Source organism: Paramisgurnus dabryanus, chromosome 13 (genome assembly GCF_030506205.2).
Source record: "Paramisgurnus dabryanus chromosome 13, PD_genome_1.1, whole genome shotgun sequence".
NCBI classification, from domain to species: Eukaryota; Metazoa; Chordata; class Actinopteri; order Cypriniformes; family Cobitidae; genus Paramisgurnus; species Paramisgurnus dabryanus.
The window spans coordinates 4,932,951-4,953,252 of record NC_133349.1 but is presented as its reverse complement, the minus strand read 5'-3'; the positions used below and the strand labels follow the sequence as shown (position 1 = coordinate 4,953,252).

General features: G+C 33.5%; 3 protein-coding genes and 1 long non-coding RNA gene across 6 annotated transcripts; all 4 read right to left on the bottom strand.

Moving 5' to 3' along the window:
- Window positions 1-1,368: 1,368 nt before the first annotated feature.
- On the bottom strand, window positions 1,369-4,748 carry LOC135789176 (uncharacterized). Of its 2 annotated transcripts, none has more exons than XM_065298865.1 (7): window positions 4,623-4,748; window positions 3,247-3,448; window positions 2,643-2,759; window positions 2,342-2,398; window positions 2,042-2,242; window positions 1,756-1,875; window positions 1,369-1,669 (listed from the first exon to the last, which is right to left on the bottom strand). In XM_065298865.1, the coding sequence occupies exons 2-7, from the start codon at window positions 3,418-3,420 to the stop codon at window positions 1,604-1,606; spliced, it is 735 nt and encodes a 244-aa protein (XP_065154937.1). In that variant the 5' UTR covers window positions 3,421-3,448; window positions 4,623-4,748; the 3' UTR covers window positions 1,369-1,603. The 2 variants fall into 2 exon arrangements, with proteins under 2 accessions (XP_065154937.1, XP_065154938.1); XM_065298866.1 differs by having other exon boundaries at window positions 3,247-3,445; window positions 4,623-4,721.
- Window positions 4,749-11,091: 6,343 nt separating this feature from the next.
- On the bottom strand, window positions 11,092-14,078 carry LOC135789175 (uncharacterized). The gene is made up of 7 exons (XM_065298864.2): window positions 13,920-14,078; window positions 13,792-13,833; window positions 13,617-13,700; window positions 12,937-12,993; window positions 12,665-12,847; window positions 12,182-12,301; window positions 11,092-12,083 (listed from the first exon to the last, which is right to left on the bottom strand). Exons 1-7 carry the CDS (start codon window positions 13,980-13,982, stop codon window positions 12,027-12,029), a joined length of 606 nt encoding a protein of 201 aa, XP_065154936.1. The 5' UTR covers window positions 13,983-14,078; the 3' UTR covers window positions 11,092-12,026.
- Window positions 14,079-14,732: 654 nt separating this feature from the next.
- Window positions 14,733-15,392, bottom strand: LOC135717724 (uncharacterized). The gene is made up of 3 exons (XR_010520354.2): window positions 15,281-15,392; window positions 14,969-15,183; window positions 14,733-14,883 (listed from the first exon to the last, which is right to left on the bottom strand). It is a non-coding gene; the product is annotated as an uncharacterized lncRNA (long non-coding RNA).
- A 443-nt stretch (window positions 15,393-15,835) lies between these two features.
- On the bottom strand, window positions 15,836-19,607 carry LOC135789177 (uncharacterized). 2 transcript variants are annotated; one of them, XM_065298868.2, is made up of 8 exons: window positions 19,417-19,607; window positions 18,877-18,986; window positions 17,982-18,164; window positions 17,501-17,614; window positions 17,301-17,357; window positions 17,009-17,200; window positions 16,664-16,783; window positions 15,836-16,570 (listed from the first exon to the last, which is right to left on the bottom strand). In XM_065298868.2, the coding sequence occupies exons 3-8, from the start codon at window positions 18,153-18,155 to the stop codon at window positions 16,517-16,519; spliced, it is 711 nt and encodes a 236-aa protein (XP_065154940.1). In that variant the 5' UTR covers window positions 18,156-18,164; window positions 18,877-18,986; window positions 19,417-19,607; the 3' UTR covers window positions 15,836-16,516. The 2 variants fall into 2 exon arrangements, with proteins under 2 accessions (XP_065154940.1, XP_065154939.1); XM_065298867.2 differs by having other exon boundaries at window positions 17,982-18,758; window positions 19,417-19,606.
- Between the last annotated feature and the right edge of the window lie 695 nt (window positions 19,608-20,302).

Here is a 20,302-nt window from a genome sequence, read left to right as displayed (position 1 = left end):
TAGTGTCCTAAGACAAAAATGGGTTTTGGCTATTGGTTTTTAGACAACTTTTAGGAAAGGTTTTGATCCACTTCAAATGTTGACTAGTGTACATTATGTTCCCCAATCTGTGAAAACCCAACTTAAGTCATTTTACAGTTGTCTACATTAAAGCATCCTATATAATGTAAAGAACATTCTGTGAAAATATAACCTTGATGTCTTTAATATCGACTGAGTAAGATCATATCAAAGATTTAGATGCTCATCCCATTTCAGATTTCACAGACTATTGAATACTTGATCCTGATTGGTGGCCAAAGTTTTGTGTATTGAATGCTGAACTAACAACAAATGAAACTGCTTACATCTCTTGCATTCTGCAGTTTTTTCTTTTCATATAAAATATTTCAACTCAACAATATGTTGTCTATTTATTTATTTGGTAAAAAGCTGTGCAGGATAACATACAGTTGTCAAAAAATAAGTGCTTTATGTTGAGGGTTATTTTTGAGATAATGACTGTCTGTATACTTTATAAACTCGTTAAATGGCTGGGTTATTTTTGACCCATAATGGGTAAATATTGGACAGAACACGTGCTGGGTTAAAAATTGACCCAATGCGGAGTTGTTTTAACCCAACTGCTGGGTTATTCTACCCCATGGTTGCATAACAACAACCCAACATTGGGTCAGTTTTAACCCAGCACGTGTTTTCTTTCTAGTATTTACCCATTATGGGTCAAAAATAACCCAGCCATTTTTACAGTGTAGATATCAACATATGGTAATATATGCAAATATAGTAACATTATTACACGATGTAAATTAAACATTCAAATAGATGCACATTAAATTTTTAAAGAATTTCTGTTTTTTGATCTCATCATTTGGTTTGCCATTTTGGTCACCTGATCAAAGTGACTGTAGATAGTTATAGTCATGAGCCTATATAAGCCTAAACAAAGACTTACATTTACGAACATCAAACTAAACAACAAAGAGAAAAGTGTAAAGGAGTGCAGTAACAGAGTTTAAAGTTGATCCATTTTTTCAAATCTTAAAGGTTTTCATTTAAACTCTATACATCGAATGGGATTATGGTGAAAGTTTTACCTTTTCATAATGTTTACGTTAAGCTATTGTTTGGTAAATTCAATTTAGCACTAGACATTTATCCTCTGACATTGACTGGGTGTGTAGTTATGCTTCCTTAATGGTAAGTATAATATCCTGTCGCCACCTAGTGGCCAAATGTGTCATAACAAAAAATGCCATTTTGTTTCTGAAATAATCTTTACATGTAAGATGAAAGCTTGATTAATACCATATCAGGCCACATACAGGCGAGATTCAATTTCACAGTATATAAAAAATAAACTTGTCATAAGCAAAAACTAGATTTATTTAGAGTCAGCTGTGAAAGCCGAGAACAAATTCAACTCATGCATATTATAATTTTTCTACAAAGTGAAAATATTACAAAAGTGCTATCTGTAACATGTGCAAGAGATCGATGCTAATGTGCTCTAGTTATTTATTTTAAAATGCAGCTCTACTGTAACTAATCCACCTCAAAACCCTTAACCTGCAGTGTTTTCATCCATGTTCATTGTGTTTCTCTAGCATGCAGGACTGCCAGTTGCGTCCTCCAGGAGAGGCTTGTAACGTTGTGGGTTCTCCACAGACTGTAAAACCACAAACAAACATTAGCATCTCTCTTAAATTGTCATAATTGTGATTGGTTTGTTGTAATTCTGGTGATATTTTATACCTGAGCATCTCCGCTCTTCTTGCACAAAGCTTTTAAAGTCACGACACTGAAGCTGATGGTTACGCAGAGCTGAAGAACTGCCAGAACTATCATCATGATATTTACACCTCTCAAGATCACCTAGATGTGAGAAAAAAATCTGTGTCAAAAGACAAAAGGACCATAACACATAGAAAAAAAGATAATATGAGTACTAACTAACCCAATATAAAGTGAATAGAAATCTAAACACACGCTTAGGGTTGACAATTTGATAAAGCAAAGTACTGGCATTGAAGAAAATTACCTGATTGAGAGGTTTGTAGTACAGACAAATTTCCTGATCCTTAATCTGTTCAGGGGATTTTGTTATATAATCCTCATAAGGTGAATAATTATTATAACCGCAGGATGGATAGAGCTCTGCTGCCAGCTCCACTGAATGCAACACAATAGCTGTGATCGCCAGCGCAGCACTGACTATGTTCAAAATCACTGCAATGACCAACTGTAATGCACAAACAATATAAACTGATGATACTGAGAAAACAGAAATGGCAATAAAAACATAAACAAAATGTAAGTGATGGATTTAATGCACACTTACCACACAAGGGCTGGGAAACTTTGCAGCAAGAATACACACGATTCCAACTGCAAGAAACTAAAAGACAAATAAAAATATGAAAATACATCATTTAAAATCTAATTTGACTTGCAAGTACATGCAATCTTAGTTTGCAAAAACCTCTACTTCTGAAAAAAATATATAAGTATATAATTATAAGTCCATTTAAATGTATCAGATCATCTTTTACTGTTATAATCTCATGTAGTTTATGTCTTGAATGGATTTTACATGAACTGATTTAAAAACATAAGGATGAGAAGAATGAGATTAATCTTACCATACCACCGAGCCAAAAAGGTGCTTGTAAGTCCCGAAGGATGCTAGAGTACCAATAGATGCTTACAAGAAAAATCCCCATTGCGATATTTATGATTCCCACGATCATCTGCACAATCTGTAGAATAGCACATAATATATATAATACAGGTTTTTTTACCAGTGTGTATACCAACAGCTCCTCAGCATACTTTTTAAAGCAATAAGGTACTGTGTTACTGTTGTTGTACATAGTGTGTTATATGTAAATGATTATTCCTCTATGGGTGCAGTGATGCACATTAAGGTTACGTGAAGAGATTTGAGCTGTCCTCTATCTTTAAAGAGCACCTATTTCATTGCTAAATCTGTGTGATTGTTGTAGTCCAAGAAAAGAGATTTACGTTGGAGATGATAACTTGTGTCACCGTTTACTTTGGGGTTTGTACCTTTTGCATATCGTAAGCATGTACTAATACACACTTACACACCAAAGGAAATGTAAAAACGTGAATCGGACAATAGGTGCTCTTTAATATATAATGGCTATCAACCAATTAGCATCGAAGACTGAAAATTATCAATTTCATAACAAATAATAATAAATCAAAAATAAAGTTACTCACCCCAAGAGCTGTCAGAGTTTCTGTCAGTTTTCCTTTCATATCGTGAGCTACAGAACACACAGGACTGTAGCACAGGGTACCCAGAATCTGACACAGAATGGGCCATTTACTCTTTGGGTTTGTGCTGACGGTGATAACAGTCACCCCGTCACCCTGAGACATTGTCAGAGACATCCTGAAGCTCTGAACAGAAGTCAAACTGCTGTGTGGGACAAGCAAAATATTATCAGAACACATTGTGCATACATACTTTTATTCATTAAATAAACTCAAATCCTCAGGCTATTTTAAGTTGAGGAGAAACAAGCAAGGCACATCTGGAACCAACAGAAAACATAGTTGTTTGGGGCAAAAGAAACAGGTGTGTGAGGGGCTAGTTTTTATTTCAGAAAATATTATTTAAAAAAAAAAAAAAAATCAATACATTTCCGCATAGGTACTTATGATCTATACTAATATATCCAGCCAAAATATATGAACATGTCCACCATTATTGTTAGGGCTGCACAATAAATTGCTAAATAATGCAATGCATGATATGCAAAACAATAATGCTTTAGGTATGTTAAGCAAAATTGAAGTTATATAACAAACACATTTCACATTCTTTCTGACTGTTGACCATCTTACAAACATTAATGCAAACACAAGCACTAACCATCTCGTGTGCCAGTCTCTTTGCTGAAACTATGACTATACGTAAATGTTTTAAAATGTTGTGCAGCACTAATTATTGTCCAAAATGAAAGGTACAGTTTATTGGGGCATGTTGTCACACTAGGTGTAAATACTTAGGTAATATGTCACAATGAAAACTTATTTTTAGTGTCGTGTCCATACTATTTACAGACACTGTGTTGGTATGAAATACTACCTAAAGTAAAAAAATTATAATATACTTAAAATGCAGGTCTGTTATTTCAGCAAAATGTAAGCAGTAAGCAAATAATTATGATAAAACTAAGGATTTTAAAATAGCATGAAAAAGAAACAATACCAAACCAGTGTGTCTAGCAGAAAAATTTAAATACTGTAACTTTTTAATTACCTAACAAGTTATAAACAAAACTGAGACTGATAATTCTGATATGAGATATAATTGAGTTCTGCCTGTATGTCCCTGCATACCAACACAAAAAAGTATTGTTTGTTTGTTTGTTTAGATGTAGAAGTTTTTTGAAGCAGATGTTTGAAACCAACATAAGTATAAAGTATAAAATACTTTTGATTGTTGATGTTTCCGGAGTTTTGTGGAACGAAAATCACAGTTACAGTAAAAGCATGCTGAGGAAGTTTTACAGGTAACGTTACGTCACACTTTCGTTTATTCACAAAGTTACGCGGATCATAATAATACATTTAATATGAAAACTTACCGTGTACGTATTGTAGTCGAGAGGAAAGTTCAAGTCTTGTTTAGAAATGTTTCTCGATGTAAAAACGTATCAAGTCACGTGATTTAGCTATCTGTCGACGCAACGAATTATTTAACTATTTGTGTGACAGCAACATTTGCTTCGAAACTTTTGTAATGTTATGTTTTGACACCAGATGGAGCTCATCCTGAACTGATCCCTTTAATCAAACCCTCTATCACAGATGTATTAATATATTTAATGGTTATAATGGGAATTGCAGTGTTTTAACCCTCAAATGAATCAATGAATGTTTCCCCAATCATTAATACATATTCTGGTCTTTAGTGACTCGGGATGTTTATCTAACACGGTTGGCTCTTTAAACTGCCCAAATAGTACAAAGACTGTCCTAATATTTACTGAACAATTCCAGAATTACAAATTAAAGCATGTTTTGTTATATTTTGACATTTTAGTTGTCATTAAAAATGTAGAGGGTTGAAGTTCCACAATAATAATCCAGTCACCATAATAGTCAGAACAATTGTATCAAATAATTTCAGTCAACCCATCCATTCATGCATTTTCCAACCACTAAAACATTATGTTGTTTATTTTTTTTTTGTCACTATAACAAAGAAAAAAGCATGACAAAATAATTTTGTTTAATTAACATTACTTTATTATTTTTAACTTAGACTATCACATACCAGGTCTTTAGTGACCCTATACACTTTTTACCTTAAATTAATGATAAAGCAGATATTCTTAGACATTTTTGGTTTGTAATGTGTTTAATTGTTGATAAGACATAGATTGAGGAATAATAAGAAGCCGGAGGTCTAGCTTTAAAAAAAGAACAAGGGGGAGGGGATGGAATGATGCATTTAAGGGTTAATGGAAACTGTTAAGGTTAAAAAAAGAGTTAATTAAGCATATGATTAAGCACATTCAACATGCACATAACCTTTCTGTTCTTAGTAGTAAAAAATGTTTTCAGACATTTGAAGGATTTTATCATTAAATGTAGAATTTGAGCCAAAAGCTAAATATTAAAAAAAAATTATATATATATATGTTATCTATATAAGGCGATGTCAAATGTGTTTTTAAAATACCTAAAAACTGCAACTTTTGTATTGCAACACATTGCTTTTCATCCATGTTCATCATCCAGGAGTGCCAGTAGTTTTATCCAGGAGAAGTTACCACAAACTTCCATTAAAATGAGCTGAACACAAAGAAATCCACCTGATTGAGATTCCTAAAGCACAGACACATTTCATGGTCCTTCCTCTGTTCAGGGGATGGTATTACAGATATCCATAACATGAATAATAATTGAAGAGTTTTGTTGCAAAACAAGGAACAATTTATAATATTTTTGGAACAAAGGGGTAACAAGTGCCACTTTAATTTACAGCCCGCAGATGTTGTATTTACTCTTTAACTATGTGAAACAAGGGGGTAACAAGTGTCACTTTAATTTACAGCCCGTAGATGTTGTATTTACTCTGTAACTACATGAAACAAGGGGGTAACAAGTGCAACTTTTTTTTTTCAGAAATCTCGTTTGGTTGTGCATTCCAATTAATATCAATTCAACTGCAGTTGGTTTGTTTTGATTTAAACCTTCATAACTTAAAAAATACAGCTAAGTAGCACCATAAAACAAAATAATAACATGATAACATAATAATAAACATGTTTTGACAAAAATGTTAAAAACGGAGTTATCTCGTTTTGCAACGAAACTCTTCAATTGTAATCACAGTATATATAGAAACCTGTTGCCAGGTCCACTGAATGCAAACCGACAGCTGTTTTAATTTTTTTTATTAATGTTATTTCAAACCTGTATAATAAATGAACATTATACAATTTGTCCACAGAAAACAATATCAATAAAAGTCCATACATAATTCTTGTAAACAATATATGTTCAAATAGGGCCGGGATAAATAGAACCATATTTTTCCCAGCCCCTTGTACAATTCACACTGCAACTAATACATGATTTAATCATATTCTTTGCACAACGTCCCTAAAATACATATTTGTTAATCCATGTCCCATTTATTCCAGTTATAACAATAAATATTTTTGTACAAAACCAAAAAAAATCTATTTTTTATAGTTAAATAGCTTTTAATATTTGCATATTAAGCATTTTTAAACACTCTGACTGCCAGAGCATCAACGACAATGCTCAGAATCAATGTGGAGATCATCTGTAACACACAAACAATATAATATAAACTTAAACAAAATGTAAGTGATAGATTTGATGCACACTTACCTTGCAAGGACTGAACAACGTTGCAGCAAGAATACACACAAATCCAGCCACAAAAAACTACAAGACAAAAAAATATATATATATAATATAAAGACACATTCTGAAAGATCATCAATGTTTGAGATCATCTTTTACTATTATTTCCCCTAGTAGTTTACGTCTATTATGGATTAACATTTTCCTGCATGAAGTTATTAAAAACATAAGGATGAGAAGAATGAGATTAATCTTACCACACCACCAATAACAGCACTCTTGTTGTCACTTACAAAAAATCCTATTATATAGATCATGATGATTCCAACTATTATCTGTAAAACCTAGAATAGGACAATATATGTACAAGATGTACACCACCAGTTGATAAGCATTCCTTCTTAGGCAATAATTCAAGAGGCTGTGATATATTGTAAATATAGTCATGGCAAAATAAATATGGGCATTGTATATAGTCTAGTTTTTAGTCCAGTTTTGAATGCCTTATAACTTATAAATATGATTAAAAACACAAATGATTGTGCAGTGTAACAATTAATAATGTCAAAAAATCCAATTACTCACCCCAAAGAATGTCACAAGTTTTGTCAGTAGTTCTTTCATATAACTGTAGCAGCACAAAATACCCAGTATCAGCATTGCCAGAATCAACATGATGCTCTAAGCAGACAAAAGTTCAACTTTAATAGACAACCCTGCTGTGTGGGACAAGCACATGAGTAAAGACAAGCAAAGTATTAACAGAACGTAATGCATACATCTTTTTTTGACAGACAAATCTTCTATTTCAGGTTAATGATAAACAAGTAAGGCACCTTTTTCCAGAATGTATAGACAGAGAACACAGTAAGTTATGGGTGAAACGAGGATGTCTGATAGTGATATTGTTGACACATGATTTTATTACTTATTATTTATTGAAGAATATTATTCAGGATAGTTTTTGTTTAAATCAATACTGGCTATGCTATTACAATGGGAGCTGCCACACGTTTACTCACACAGTTTCACTATGATATATTTTCACACACTTATCAGATATGGACAACATTAACCCTCAATCGGTACTTGGGGTCTATGTGACCCCAAAAGACATTTCATTAGTTAAAAAAACTGCAGTTGTTGTAATGAGCAGCAATTAACTCATTAAAACCACAAAAGACCTCGTATTGGGTCATATAATGCAGCTCCCCTCATAGCCTTCTTGAAGAGCTAAATCAGGTCTGTAGAGCTGATGGTGTGACCTATGTAATAGTTTGGGATAATGTTCAGTTTCATCATGCTGGAATGGTCCAAGCATGGTTTCAGGCCCCTCCATAATTTCGCACCCTGTTTTTACCTACATACTCCCCCTTCCTTAATCCAATTGAGGAGTTTTCTCCAAATGGAGGTGGAAGGTCTATGATAGGCACCCTCACAAACAAGCCACTCTTCTCCAGGCCATGGATGATGCATGCAATGACATCACAGCAGATCAGTGTCAGGCCTGAATTCGCCATGCCAGAAGATTCTTTCAAAGATGTTTAGCGAATGAAAACATCCATTGTGATGTAGATGAGAACATGTGGCAAAATCCACAAGACCGGGTTGATGGAAACATAGACCCATAGTGCAGTGAGAATCACTTCCGTTTGCAGTATACTGTATTGTTGTTGTTTTTTTCTATTTTTGAATCTATCTAAAGTTGTGATTTATTTCAGTGAATTCCACAATACAGTATTTTAATGAAACCACTGTGTCTGTACTATTCTCTCCAGTCTCCAGTAAAATAATGAAACCTAAGTCACATATTTTGTAAAACTATATTTAATGATTGTACTAACAAATACACATTGAAACTATGGGTATCTTGTGTATGGGTGATGTAATGTTCATATGATATTTCATAAAAAATGCATTTTTTTGAAACAAAGGTTCTGCAAATGCAAGGCTTCTTTAAAAGATATGAACGCAATATGCAAAGTTCTGAACACTGGACAGCTTGTGTTACAAATAATGTTTTGAGTTTTGTGATGTCTAGAGTTTTGAAAAATGGCATGAAGGTTCTGTTATTAATGCAAAAAATATTGTAAAAAAATGTAATGCGCGGTGGTGGGATTCCAAGGGGCTGCAAGAACAGTAGTCAGTGATGAAATTCACTGATTTCACTAAGAGATGAAAAGTGCAGCCCAATTTGAGGCGGTCAATGGTTGCCGTCATTATATGCATCTTTCAACAAACCAACAGGTAAGTGTTGTATTTTACATTGTTTCTATTCTCACTTGACATGTCAATAAGGTCATACAGTAATGCATGTGTAGAATTTTTTGTTCCTCTAAAGGGACCCTCTGGGGGAAGAGGAAAGCTCCTCAGTAATGATCAATACTGTAAAACTTTTTCTGTTCTATCATACCGTACCTCCTGTAATCAACAGTAAAGGGAACGATTTGCTTTTTACTGGAATGCTTTTGAATGTGAACATTGCTGTACATGTGGACATACAGTTCCCAACCAAGAAATGTAGTGTAAAAAAAGGTTGATTGCATGTTTTGCATGCAAATACCTGTAAAACTGAAACATAAAAGTCTATGCAGTTTTTGTTATGTCATACCTGGTGCACTTTAATTGATTCCCTGTACCTTGTGAAGTGAAAAGAAGTGTTATTCTTTGACAGAATAATTTCATTTTGAATCCGATTTCCAGTGTTTTGATAAACTTAGTGTGTGCAGAGAAAGATGTGTTCTATTTTGAAATAAAGAGTTATATATATTTAACAAAATGTGTTTTTGAGAAGAAAATTCCATTTGGCCAATTGTGTTTTGTAGGTGTGAGTGTGTTAAGTTTTTAGAAAAAGTATCTGAAGTATGGTAAGGGCTTGTTAGCGATTTAAAAAAACTGTAAAACCTTCATGATATAATTTAACTCTGCCTACGCATTCATGTGTGGATTTACCTAATAACAATATATATAAAAATACATAAGCACCCACAGCTAAAAAACAGACATTTCAAATTCCAAAGAAGTTTACGCTTTATGGTTTTTGAAATGTTGCTTATAGGTTTTGTAGGAGAACACTCAACATTACCGTCTGCTGAACAAGGAAGTTATTGAGATTTACAGGAAGTTTACAATTTTCTAATTCACAAAAGTTAAAAGTATGAGAGTTTTGCGGATTAAAAAAATTTAACTCACCGTGTTCGTACTTTAGTCCAGAGTATACAGTTAAAATCTCATCTATAAAGTCTGGTTTAGATCTGTTTCCAGATGCATCAAACCAACTGAGTCACGTGATTTTAGCTAAATGCCAACACCCAATGAATTGTTTGAAAATATTTTTGACCACAAAACTGGTTTTCAATAATGGTTTTAAATGTAGCTCTAAACGTTTGGAAGGAGCTCAAACATTCAGGCAGCCTCTGAAGGTTTGGAGCACAGGTTCAGAGCTCCCTTCGAGGACAGCAAGCCAATTTTGTTACCATCAATCATTAGGACTGAATGCGCAGGGGCCCGTTTCAGTAAGGAGGTTCAACCAACTCTGAATACCAGAGTTTTCCTCATTTCATGGTTAACATACTCAGAGTTTGCACTTAACCTCCCTTCTGAAACCGGCCCCAGGTGAACGATTTAATATGATCCACTTTGACAGAGAGCTCATCCTGAAGTGAAACCTTCAACCAACCTTATATTAAAGGGACACTCCATTTTGTTTTTTTTAAATATGCTCATTTTCCAATCAATGGATTATGCTAAGCTATATGCTAACAGTGCTGGCGCCGGACCCGGAGATCAGCTGAATTGATCCAAAACAGTAAGAATCAAATGTTTAACGCTAGGGGAGCTGGAAAATTACACAATTAGAACAAAAACAAACTACACAATCAGAACTCGATACGGATTGCTGAAGGAGGGACTTCATGGAACAAGGAAGACATCAGACCGTTTTTAGGACAGTGATAACAGCGCTATATACAGATAAGTAAATTGTCTGAAACATATTTCATGTTTTACACATGAAACATAAACACATGTTATATTGCGCACTGTAAACACAACCATAGCTTCAAAAACACAGGAGAAACAGGACCTTTAATACCATCAGAGATGTTTTAATGGTTATTAAAGGGAAAATAGCTATATAATGGTCATTGGGTCTCTTAAAAAATACATTTATTGTTGTTGTTTGGTATACTAAGAGAAGCAGAATGCACAGAATTGTCCCATTACTTTGTATTTTAATATTTCTCTACATGTTTACAACACAGAGTAAACAACATATTTGTACAGAGTCACAATTTTTATTACATTCAAAAGAGCACCATTTCAAGACTTATTATGGCTTTAGGGGTTGATAATAAGTAAACTTTAGACTACATATTTTTACACATTTGTAACATAAAAAGAAAAAACAAGACTTGGTATTGGACATCTAAATAAAGTATTGCAATTATAGTATTAAATCATGTAGCAATACATATTTTGTTATATTTTTAGAAAAATGTGTTTCCCCCAACTTCATGTCATCAGACCACAATGCATGTCATAGAACCCGAAGCAAAAATAGGTCGTGTTCACACTTTTTACTGTCAAATTCAAAGTGCAAGGTATTAATTCAGAAAAATAGCTTTTTTTACCCCAGTTCTCCAGACTTTTCACTCAAATCTGTGCTCTCTAAATCCAGACCAACACTGCAAGATTATTATACCAGATTTTCCCCTCCAGAGAATCGGAGAGAAAATGGGGTCCTGGACTTTGATCGGTTCCGATGTTCTGCTTATTATTTCATTTTATTTTCTATTTTTACAGGGACAATGCACAATTAAATGTAATTGCACCAGAATTAGCTAAAAGCTAGTTTACATCTGCTGTCCCTATCATGTAATGTGTGACAAAAGTTCAAATCTTACACCTCCTGATGTACTCATAAGCAAATTGGGGCCCCCATCATATCAAACATGTTTGGTATTTAGGATTTTAAATCGCCTTGGTTTTAAACACACAAGGTGAGTGTAAAAAGCTTTCCAAGAAAAAATAGGAAAATGGGAAAAACAGACGTTTTATGACGTTTGATGATTATGACATCTGCTTGTAATTCATCCATTTTTATCCTCGTTGAGACTTAAAATGTAAAGCACTTTTTTATGATACGTTCAAACAACAATGCCGATCTCTCCAGCATTAATAACAGCTAGTGGCATCTCCTCAGACTGTAAATTTAGCCAAACAAGACAAACATTAGCACACAGTGCAGTATAATCACAGTTAATATGATTGTTTTTATTGTAGTAATGTAATAATATAATACCTTTGTACACCCATCCGTTTTGCACATAACTTTCAAAGTTAAAACACAGAAACTGACAGTTACACAGAACTGAAGACCTGACAAAACAGTCATTATGATATGTACACCTCCAAGAAAAACCTATAGGTGGATAAGAGTATATAATTAATTTAATTTAAATAGCATGATATTTTATTTTTTATGTTTTTTATAAATATTGGTCCCTAGCTGACCGGGGTGGTAGGTACCCTTTCAAAAGATACACATTTGCAACTAAAGAGTTAATATAGAGGTAAATATTTGTACCAAAGAGTGCATATTTGTGACTCAAATTTACATACTGTTACCAAATGTTACATATAAGGGCCTTTTTAAAGGGTACTGCCCCAAACAGCTAAGGACCATTTTTATTGACAGTGTACAATACATTGAATGCTATGGTGAAGGGACAAACGCACATCTTTCAAATACAAATAAATGAAATACACGTGTCAAAATCATTACCTTATTGAGATTATTGTAGTATTCACAGGTGTTAATGTTAATTATATCTTCTTGGGAACGCATAGAGTAATTTAAATTATAATAATAACAACTGTCTGAACTTTCTCTCATTGCCAGATGTAACACAATAGCTGTGATCGCCAGAGCAGCACTGACTATGTTCAGAATCACTGCAACAATCAGCTGTAATGCAAAAACAATATTGCTACATAAACGGGTGACGCTCAACAAAAACTGTAGAAAATAATGTAACACACTTAATACACACTTACCAGTCCAGAACTGGGATACTTGACTGCAAGAACACACACAATTCCAACCAAAAGGGACTAAAAGGCAAAGCAAAACTTTAAATTGAAATGTGAAAAGATTTTGAATTTTTATTGCACCTATTTTATACTTGGTTTGTTTGGTTATGTTTGCAAATCATAATAACATTTAAAGCGTAACTAAACCCCTGGTCAAAGCCTGACTCCACCCACTGGCAATATTTGAAAAATGCAAGAAAGGTGGGCAGATCCCAACAGAGATAGAGGGGACGAACTAAGCTCGAACCAAGTGTGTGGTGAGATCGTAACAAGGGCGTGGTGATCTTGAACCTGCTTACGTCACGAGTCATTTTTTGGACCCAACATCCAATAGGAAAATTCAACTGCAGTAGCCACCGTTCAACCTGAAGAGGGCAGCACTCACTCGTTTTTACACCATATATTGTAGTTTTGAAACACTTTATATCCAAATGTTAAAAAACCTACTAAAATCAATGAACAGCACTAATAAACCATCATTCTTACAGATCATTAACTAAAAAAAGTTGGATTAGGGTTTAGTTACTCTTTAATGATTTTTAAAAGCCACATGACTTTAACCCAACTCATTTCAAGTGTAATATATAATCTGCATAAACTGATTTAGAAACCTAAAGTTGAACAGAATGAGAAATGAGTCTTACCATACTGCTGAACCAAAAATGTAAGGCGGCGAGGCCGAAACAACACAATGCAATATTCACAACACCAACTATTATCTGTACAGTCTTTGAAATAAGAGAATGTGTATCAGATTAATACCCATGGGTCTAAAATTATTTTGTAAAGCTGATGAGATTGTATAAAATATCAACTCACCCCAAGAGCTGTGTGGGTATCTGTAAATGTCTCTTTCATATCCTAAAACACAGGACATGTTAGACTAAAAACACACAGATTAGCTCTCTGAAAATATCATAATCACGGTCTATGTAACTGTGCAGTACCTTCACACCCTCACTTTGCTTGCGCACAGACTTCAGAGTCAAAACCCAGAAACTAACAGCCATGCAGAATTGAAGAACTGAAATGACTATAGTTGAAGCATCTAATCCTCTGAAGGGCACCTAGAAGTGGGAAATTATATGTGAATTTATAGGAAGTGATACCCATAAACATATTGGATATACTGTAGTGGCCAAAAAGAATGTCCAACTTTGAACAATTCACATATTTACCCTTTTTTTTTTTATATATATATTTTATTAAAGATAAAAAAAAATTTTTGTTGCAATGGTGTGTTTGAAGTATAAACTGAAGCTCAGCTTAAACAAAACACATTACGACAAAATATAACTACAGAATCAGCAAATATTAATAACATATACAATTTAAGTCAATGTCTTAGTCAATAGCTTCAAATAAAACCCAGATTTCCTAAAAGCGTGCCGCGGAGATGATGTATTTTAGTAGGCTAAGTTCGGAAGTTAATGGGTCACTGGTTCCCTCTGTATATTTTTTAAGTTCAGGTTCAAGTTCAAGTTCAATTGAGCTTAACATGTGTGAACATACAGTGGAACGAAATTTCGTGTCTCGCAGGACCACGGCGCTACATAAATAAACAAATGTAAACATAAAACAATAAAACATAAAAAGTGTTTTTTATCTCAAAAATAAGCTCTGTTTCATAAACGTTATGACGTTTTGTCCAATAAGATAATCTTCACAGATATATAAAAACATTTAGACTTCAAAATTAAATTCATAAAAGTTGTGTTCATCTGAAAACATGCAAGTGTCATAAATGTTTTAAACATTTCAAATTAGTGTTTTCATTTTACATATAAGTGATTTAGTGCAACAAAAATAAGTTAAAAGTCTTACCAACTTCGCCAGGCAAAGTGTAACAAATAAGAAGAAGGCAAAGCCAAAGCCAGCCAATGTCAAATTTATGACTGCAAATAATACAATCTGTTGAACAAGGTAACAGTAAGGTTTTATAAAGCTGATGCTATTGAATAAAATATGAAAAAGATATCAAACGTGTTTCACTCACTCTAAAAGTTGTCTGGATGTCAGATTCATTTTCTTTCATATCCGGAGACACAGTCCATACTATACAGTCCCATAAAGCACCTAGAATTTGTAGCCAAATGTGCCATTTGCTTCTGGGATTTAAAGTGACTGTAAAAACAGTCTCATCTTCACCCTGAGACACTGTCAGGGACATCATGAAGATATGAACGGACAGAAGTGATGTTGGTGTTCAATCTTCTCACAGGTGTTTATGTAAGAAAATAAACATACAGTCAGATAATAATAAAGTACTGCAGAAAAACTTTATTAACAAATTATAAAATATGCTTACATTGTTTTCTTGTTATCTGCATCAACGCTCTTGTAGGAGGGAAACACGCTTGTAAAAATCCACCTGCTGTGCTACTTTGCTACGAGGAAATAGTCGAAATCAGGTCACACGCGTCTACCTATGAAATTTCTAATTGTGTGTACTCTTACTTTTTTCAATAGCATGTGAATTTCACAGATATTAAGAAACACAGTAAACTCATAATGTGTACCTTATGTGTAGTTTTAGCCCTGAATAAAAGCTGGACTGTGTTGGTGGAGGGTGGAGCTGTTTTATCTCTTACAGTAATTCACAAGTCTGATTTCCTTATTGTTGTCCTCTTAAAATTGAAAGAGACCATGTATAAACTGCATGTCATTGAAGACATAAGCAATGTACCATACAATAACAAAAACAGAGTCACAATGAAATATAAACATAATTATAGTATCAGTAATAATCAAAAGGCACAATATAAGGTACCGTAATATAAAGATGTACAAATGTTTATTTTTGCAACATCAAAGTGAAAATATACATCACATCAATTTGAAAGTTAAGCACAGTCTTAAAAGGGATGATAATAAGAAAAGATTTAAGAAAGCTTTCCTGGACAGGGTTTATCTTATAGTCCCAGACTAAAATGCATGTCTTTAAAAACACCTTTACTGACATTTCTTAACATATATCAGTGCCATTGTTTTGTCTCAAGATGCACACCAGTAATGTTTTTTTGTAAGGTTTGTTTGTAAATATTACTTAAATGTCCTATTGTAACTGACGCCTAGTTCTGGATTAATCTAAACCCTGTCCGGAAACCCGCCCCTAAGAGATAAAACATCATAAAGCAATAAAATCACTTACATAAAAAACTTTTTTTACGTTATATGTGTTGAGACAAGTCACATGTTGGTAGCTCGGCCAATAGGATTAGACAGAGCCCTACACAATACTTGTATCACAAAATATTATGACACAATATATCATTAGGGTCCAATAAGTAACCTATTTCCAAAACAGGACCGTTAACTTATACACACAGGTTGCTTACAAATAAATACACAAAGAAAGGTTTATGCTGAAGTGCTCTAGTCATTTATTTAAAGGATTATTTAATTTTTAAAGGATACAATCATTAACATTTTAAGCATAATTTGAATTCTTAGATCAATACTTTAATGAATTACAAAAACCCGAAGTTGATTAAAAAATAAAAAGTTGAATAATAATGCACTTTTGTGTGTGTCTCTTTTCTCTCTAGCATGCAGGAATGGCAATGGTATCTTCCAGAAGTAGTGGTTCCTCCACAGACTGTAAAACATTAAACACACAAAACGGCTCTTTGACAATATCATGATCACAGTATTGTTACTGTGGGTATGTGTTTTTATGTGGCTGTTGTACCTTCAAATCTTCACTCTTCTTGAACAAAAACTTGACAGTCAGAACACAGAAACTGATGGCTACGCACAGCTGAAGAACTGACAAAACAATCATCATGATATCTAGACCTCCAAGAAACATCTAAAGGGGGGGACAAAAGTCACTTTATAAATATAAAAATCAAAATACAACATTTAATTCAGTGTTTCTCAAATATTTGGGGCCTATTGGGGCCTATTTGGCATGAGGTTAAATAAAAATGCTTTTCTAGGTATAAAATGCATTTCTTTAAATCTCCATGTTTGAAAGAAATTTTAAAGCTTTCCACTATCAAAAAAAAAAAAAAAAAAAAACTAAGAAAACCACCTGATAGAGATGCTTGTATTCCTCACAGCTTTTCCACATTTGTTCCTTTATTGAGGAAGGTGTAGAGTAATAATCACTGTTATAGCTATAGCAATACAAGCCGTGATCACTCGCCAGGTCTACAGAATAAAGCACAACAGCTGTGATTGCCAGCGCACCACTGGCTATGTTCAGAATCGCTGCGATTACCACCTGTAACACACAAAACAATATAAACAATACAAACGTTATAAAAACAGAACTGTCGAAAACTCAGCTCAAAATGTAAATTATAGTTTCGATGCTTACTTACCAGACAAGGACTGGGAAACTTGGTTGCAAGAATACATAGGATTCCAATTGCAAGAAACTACAAAGCAAAGGAAACAAAGTAAAGGGAATAAAACAAGACAAATAATTATAAACGTTTTAATTATATATGGACTAACTCACTGTCTTACATCACTTACTGAAGAAATATGAACAGAACATAAGACCGCACATAAATCTTACCACGCCACCAAGCCAAAAAGGAGCTTGAACCGTCATAATGTAACGTTCTATGAAGAGGGTTGCAAACAAGATTCCCACCACAATATTTATGACACCAACTATCATCTGCAAAATCTATGGAACAAAAAATAGTTTTTACTGCATGCAACTTCAAAATGAAAAACTTTTACCCAGCTAGCACACCTACATTGTACTGTACAAACATACATGCTAGTACAAAAAATATTTTTTTGAATATATTTAAGAAGTGGATTGGACACAGTATGACATTCCAGGGTTTATTATTTAATTTTTTTTTTACATATTTGCAATGATGTGCATGAATACATTTTGTTAATCCCATCACTGTGTCCATACCCATTTTGTCAAAGTTGCTACGGTGTAGTCTGCAAAATCTATCTTTTCAGACCCTTTAACACATTTAAACCACCACATCAAAGATATTATTTATGTAAATGTGAAACCAATCAATGTAACTCACCCCAAGAGCTGTCAGAGTTTCTGTTCGCTTTCCTTTCATATCGTGAGCTACAGAACACACAGGACTGTAGCACATGGTACCCAGAATCTGACACAGAATGGGCCATTTACTCTTTGAGTTTGGGGTGACGGTGATAACAGTCACCCCGTCACCCTTAGACACTGTCAGGGACATCCTGAAGCTCTGAATGAAGAGAAGTGATGCAGTTCAAATTTCCGGCAGGTGTTAGTTCATGAAAAAAGCAAATAATTACTGTTGCATATTAGTGAGTATACATTAATTCATAAAGATAATACATTAAGTGTTTATTTAGACAACAAGGAAGAAAGCATCTCTTTAAAACCATCAGAAACCATCACAGGAATAAATCGAATAGTTATAACTGGAATTGCATTGGTTTGAAACAATTATGGTCTCGTAATGTTGATGGTTTGCATTGTGATGTTATCTGGCAGATGGAAAAATACAATTAAATCGTACTGGTATAAGACACAAAACACAGTATGCTACATAAAGGAATTTGTGATGGCTTTAATGGAAAACAGTTGATGATTTATAATGGAAGTTATAATGGAAATCTTTTTTTTTATAATGGAATTAGGCAACATTTCAAAAAATAACAATAAAACAATTTTAGCCACCGTTTTTGATGCAGATCTGTATTATTTCATTTATCCTCCAAAGCAACATCTATTATTCGTGAATCGTGATCATCACAGGTCGAAATGTATTGTTGAATCCATTACATTTTTAGGAGGAAGTGCGCACAAAAAATACCTGTGTTATGAAGGATATTTCTGGAAAATAAGTCAGCTTAGCGCCACTTAATTTTAATAAAAAATATTTTCTTTTAACGTTTTTATAATGTATCTTAAAAAAATTCAGTCAAACTTACCTTGGTTTTCACAGCTGCAGGTAACAGAAGGTGCGTGGATCTCCTCTTTTCTGTTAAGGCGAGGTTTTATGACTTCATGCAGTCTATTTCCTGACATTGCATATCCAACCCTTAGTCAAGGTCAGAATTTATTTAGTAACACTGTGCTGATTATTATTGTGGTACTGAAAAAAAAATCTGATTTCTGATTCAGTATTTAAATGAGCAACCCAGCTACCAAAAAAAAGTTCTAAGAACGTTCCCTTAAAGTTCCCATCATTCCCAAAACCATTCTGCCAACATTTGTCCCGTTTCTTGACGTTCTAAGAACGTTTCTGGGTTGTCTGAACGTTAGAGGAATGTTACATTCTACCATTTACAAACGTTATGACATTGTCATGTTTTTTAATGTTCACACAATGTTTAAAACAATAACTGTTTTATATATTGACGTGTTTGCTTGTTATGTAAATGTTGGAGAAACATTGCATTTTATTATTTTAAAACATTATTTCTGAATTTTCTCTAAAAATATTGCTGTAGAAAACACAATTCACTTACCGTATTAGGTTAGGTTGATGATTTGTTTTATTTTAAGTCACCATTATTGTGATTAGTGTTTGTTTAAGTTGGACTCTTGACCCTTGCCTTTTTGATTGCTAGTATTTCCCTGTTGTGTTTACTTTGTGTTTAAATAGGGACATTTAATCATAATATAAAACTTGTGGACCTTCCTGCATATAAACTGAACAGAACAGGTGCGCCATAGCACCTTTGTGCTGTTTAATGATTTAATGATATTGCATACTGTTACCAGGATTAAATGCATAAAATAACCTATAATATAACAACACATAACTTATAACAAAATATCGATTGAAGATACAAAGTCAATAAATAATGTGTAAATATTATATCCCAAAATCTGATTTTATTGGTATTGCATGTCCAATAATTCTAAATGCAAAAGGTATTAAATGCTTTATTGAGATAAAAGAACACTTTAAAGACAGTTTCAGCAGTAACAACATAAACAAGCGGCATCCGTGGTCAACACGTAACTTCCGGTAAACTCCGCTAAGAATAAATAACAACACTTTAAACATAGTTTATTTATATAACAAGCAAAATAAACAACGCGTAGATTACCTAGGAAACCAAAACATTTGTTATTTTCGATGAGATATTTGATCAAGAGTTCAGTTTAGCAACTAGTCAGACCGTTAAAAAAACTTAAACCGGAAGTAAAGTTCAGACCAGACGCGTATGGCGTCACCGCACGTGCGTCCGATGAAATGGTCTACACACACATATTCAGATCAGTGTGAACAATAAGACCTAAAAAAAAATGTTTAACTTTTTTTAGCAAACAGGACATTTTAATAAAATTGTTTTAAAAAATCTAGTTTTATTTATTTTTTATATATAAAACATTTAAAATCAAGGC

Coding starts and splice junctions, on each gene's coding strand:
- LOC135789176 (XM_065298865.1), bottom strand. CDS start 3,420: ATGTCTCTGACAATGTCTCAGGGTGACGGGGTGACTGTTATCACCGTC. Junction 1,876..2,041: donor ACTACAAACCTCTCAATCAG/GTAATTTTCTTC, acceptor TCTCACATCTAG/GTGATCTTGAGAGGTGTAAA. Junction 1,670..1,755: donor AGAAGAGCGGAGATGCTCAG/GTATAAAATATC, acceptor GTGGTTTTACAG/TCTGTGGAGAACCCACAACG.
- LOC135789175 (XM_065298864.2), bottom strand. CDS start 13,982: ATGGCTGTTAGTTTCTGGGTTTTGACTCTGAAGTCTGTGCGCAAGCAA. Junction 13,701..13,791: donor ATACCCACACAGCTCTTGGG/GTGAGTTGATAT, acceptor CTTATTTCAAAG/ACTGTACAGATAATAGTTGG. Junction 12,994..13,616: donor ATTTTTGGTTCAGCAGTATG/GTAAGACTCATT, acceptor TTTGCCTTTTAG/TCCCTTTTGGTTGGAATTGT.
- LOC135789177 (XM_065298868.2), bottom strand. CDS start 18,155: ATGTCCCTGACAGTGTCTAAGGGTGACGGGGTGACTGTTATCACCGTC. Junction 17,615..17,981: donor AAACTCTGACAGCTCTTGGG/GTGAGTTACATT, acceptor TTTGTTCCATAG/ATTTTGCAGATGATAGTTGG. Junction 17,201..17,300: donor AGTTTCCCAGTCCTTGTCTG/GTAAGTAAGCAT, acceptor TGTGTGTTACAG/GTGGTAATCGCAGCGATTCT.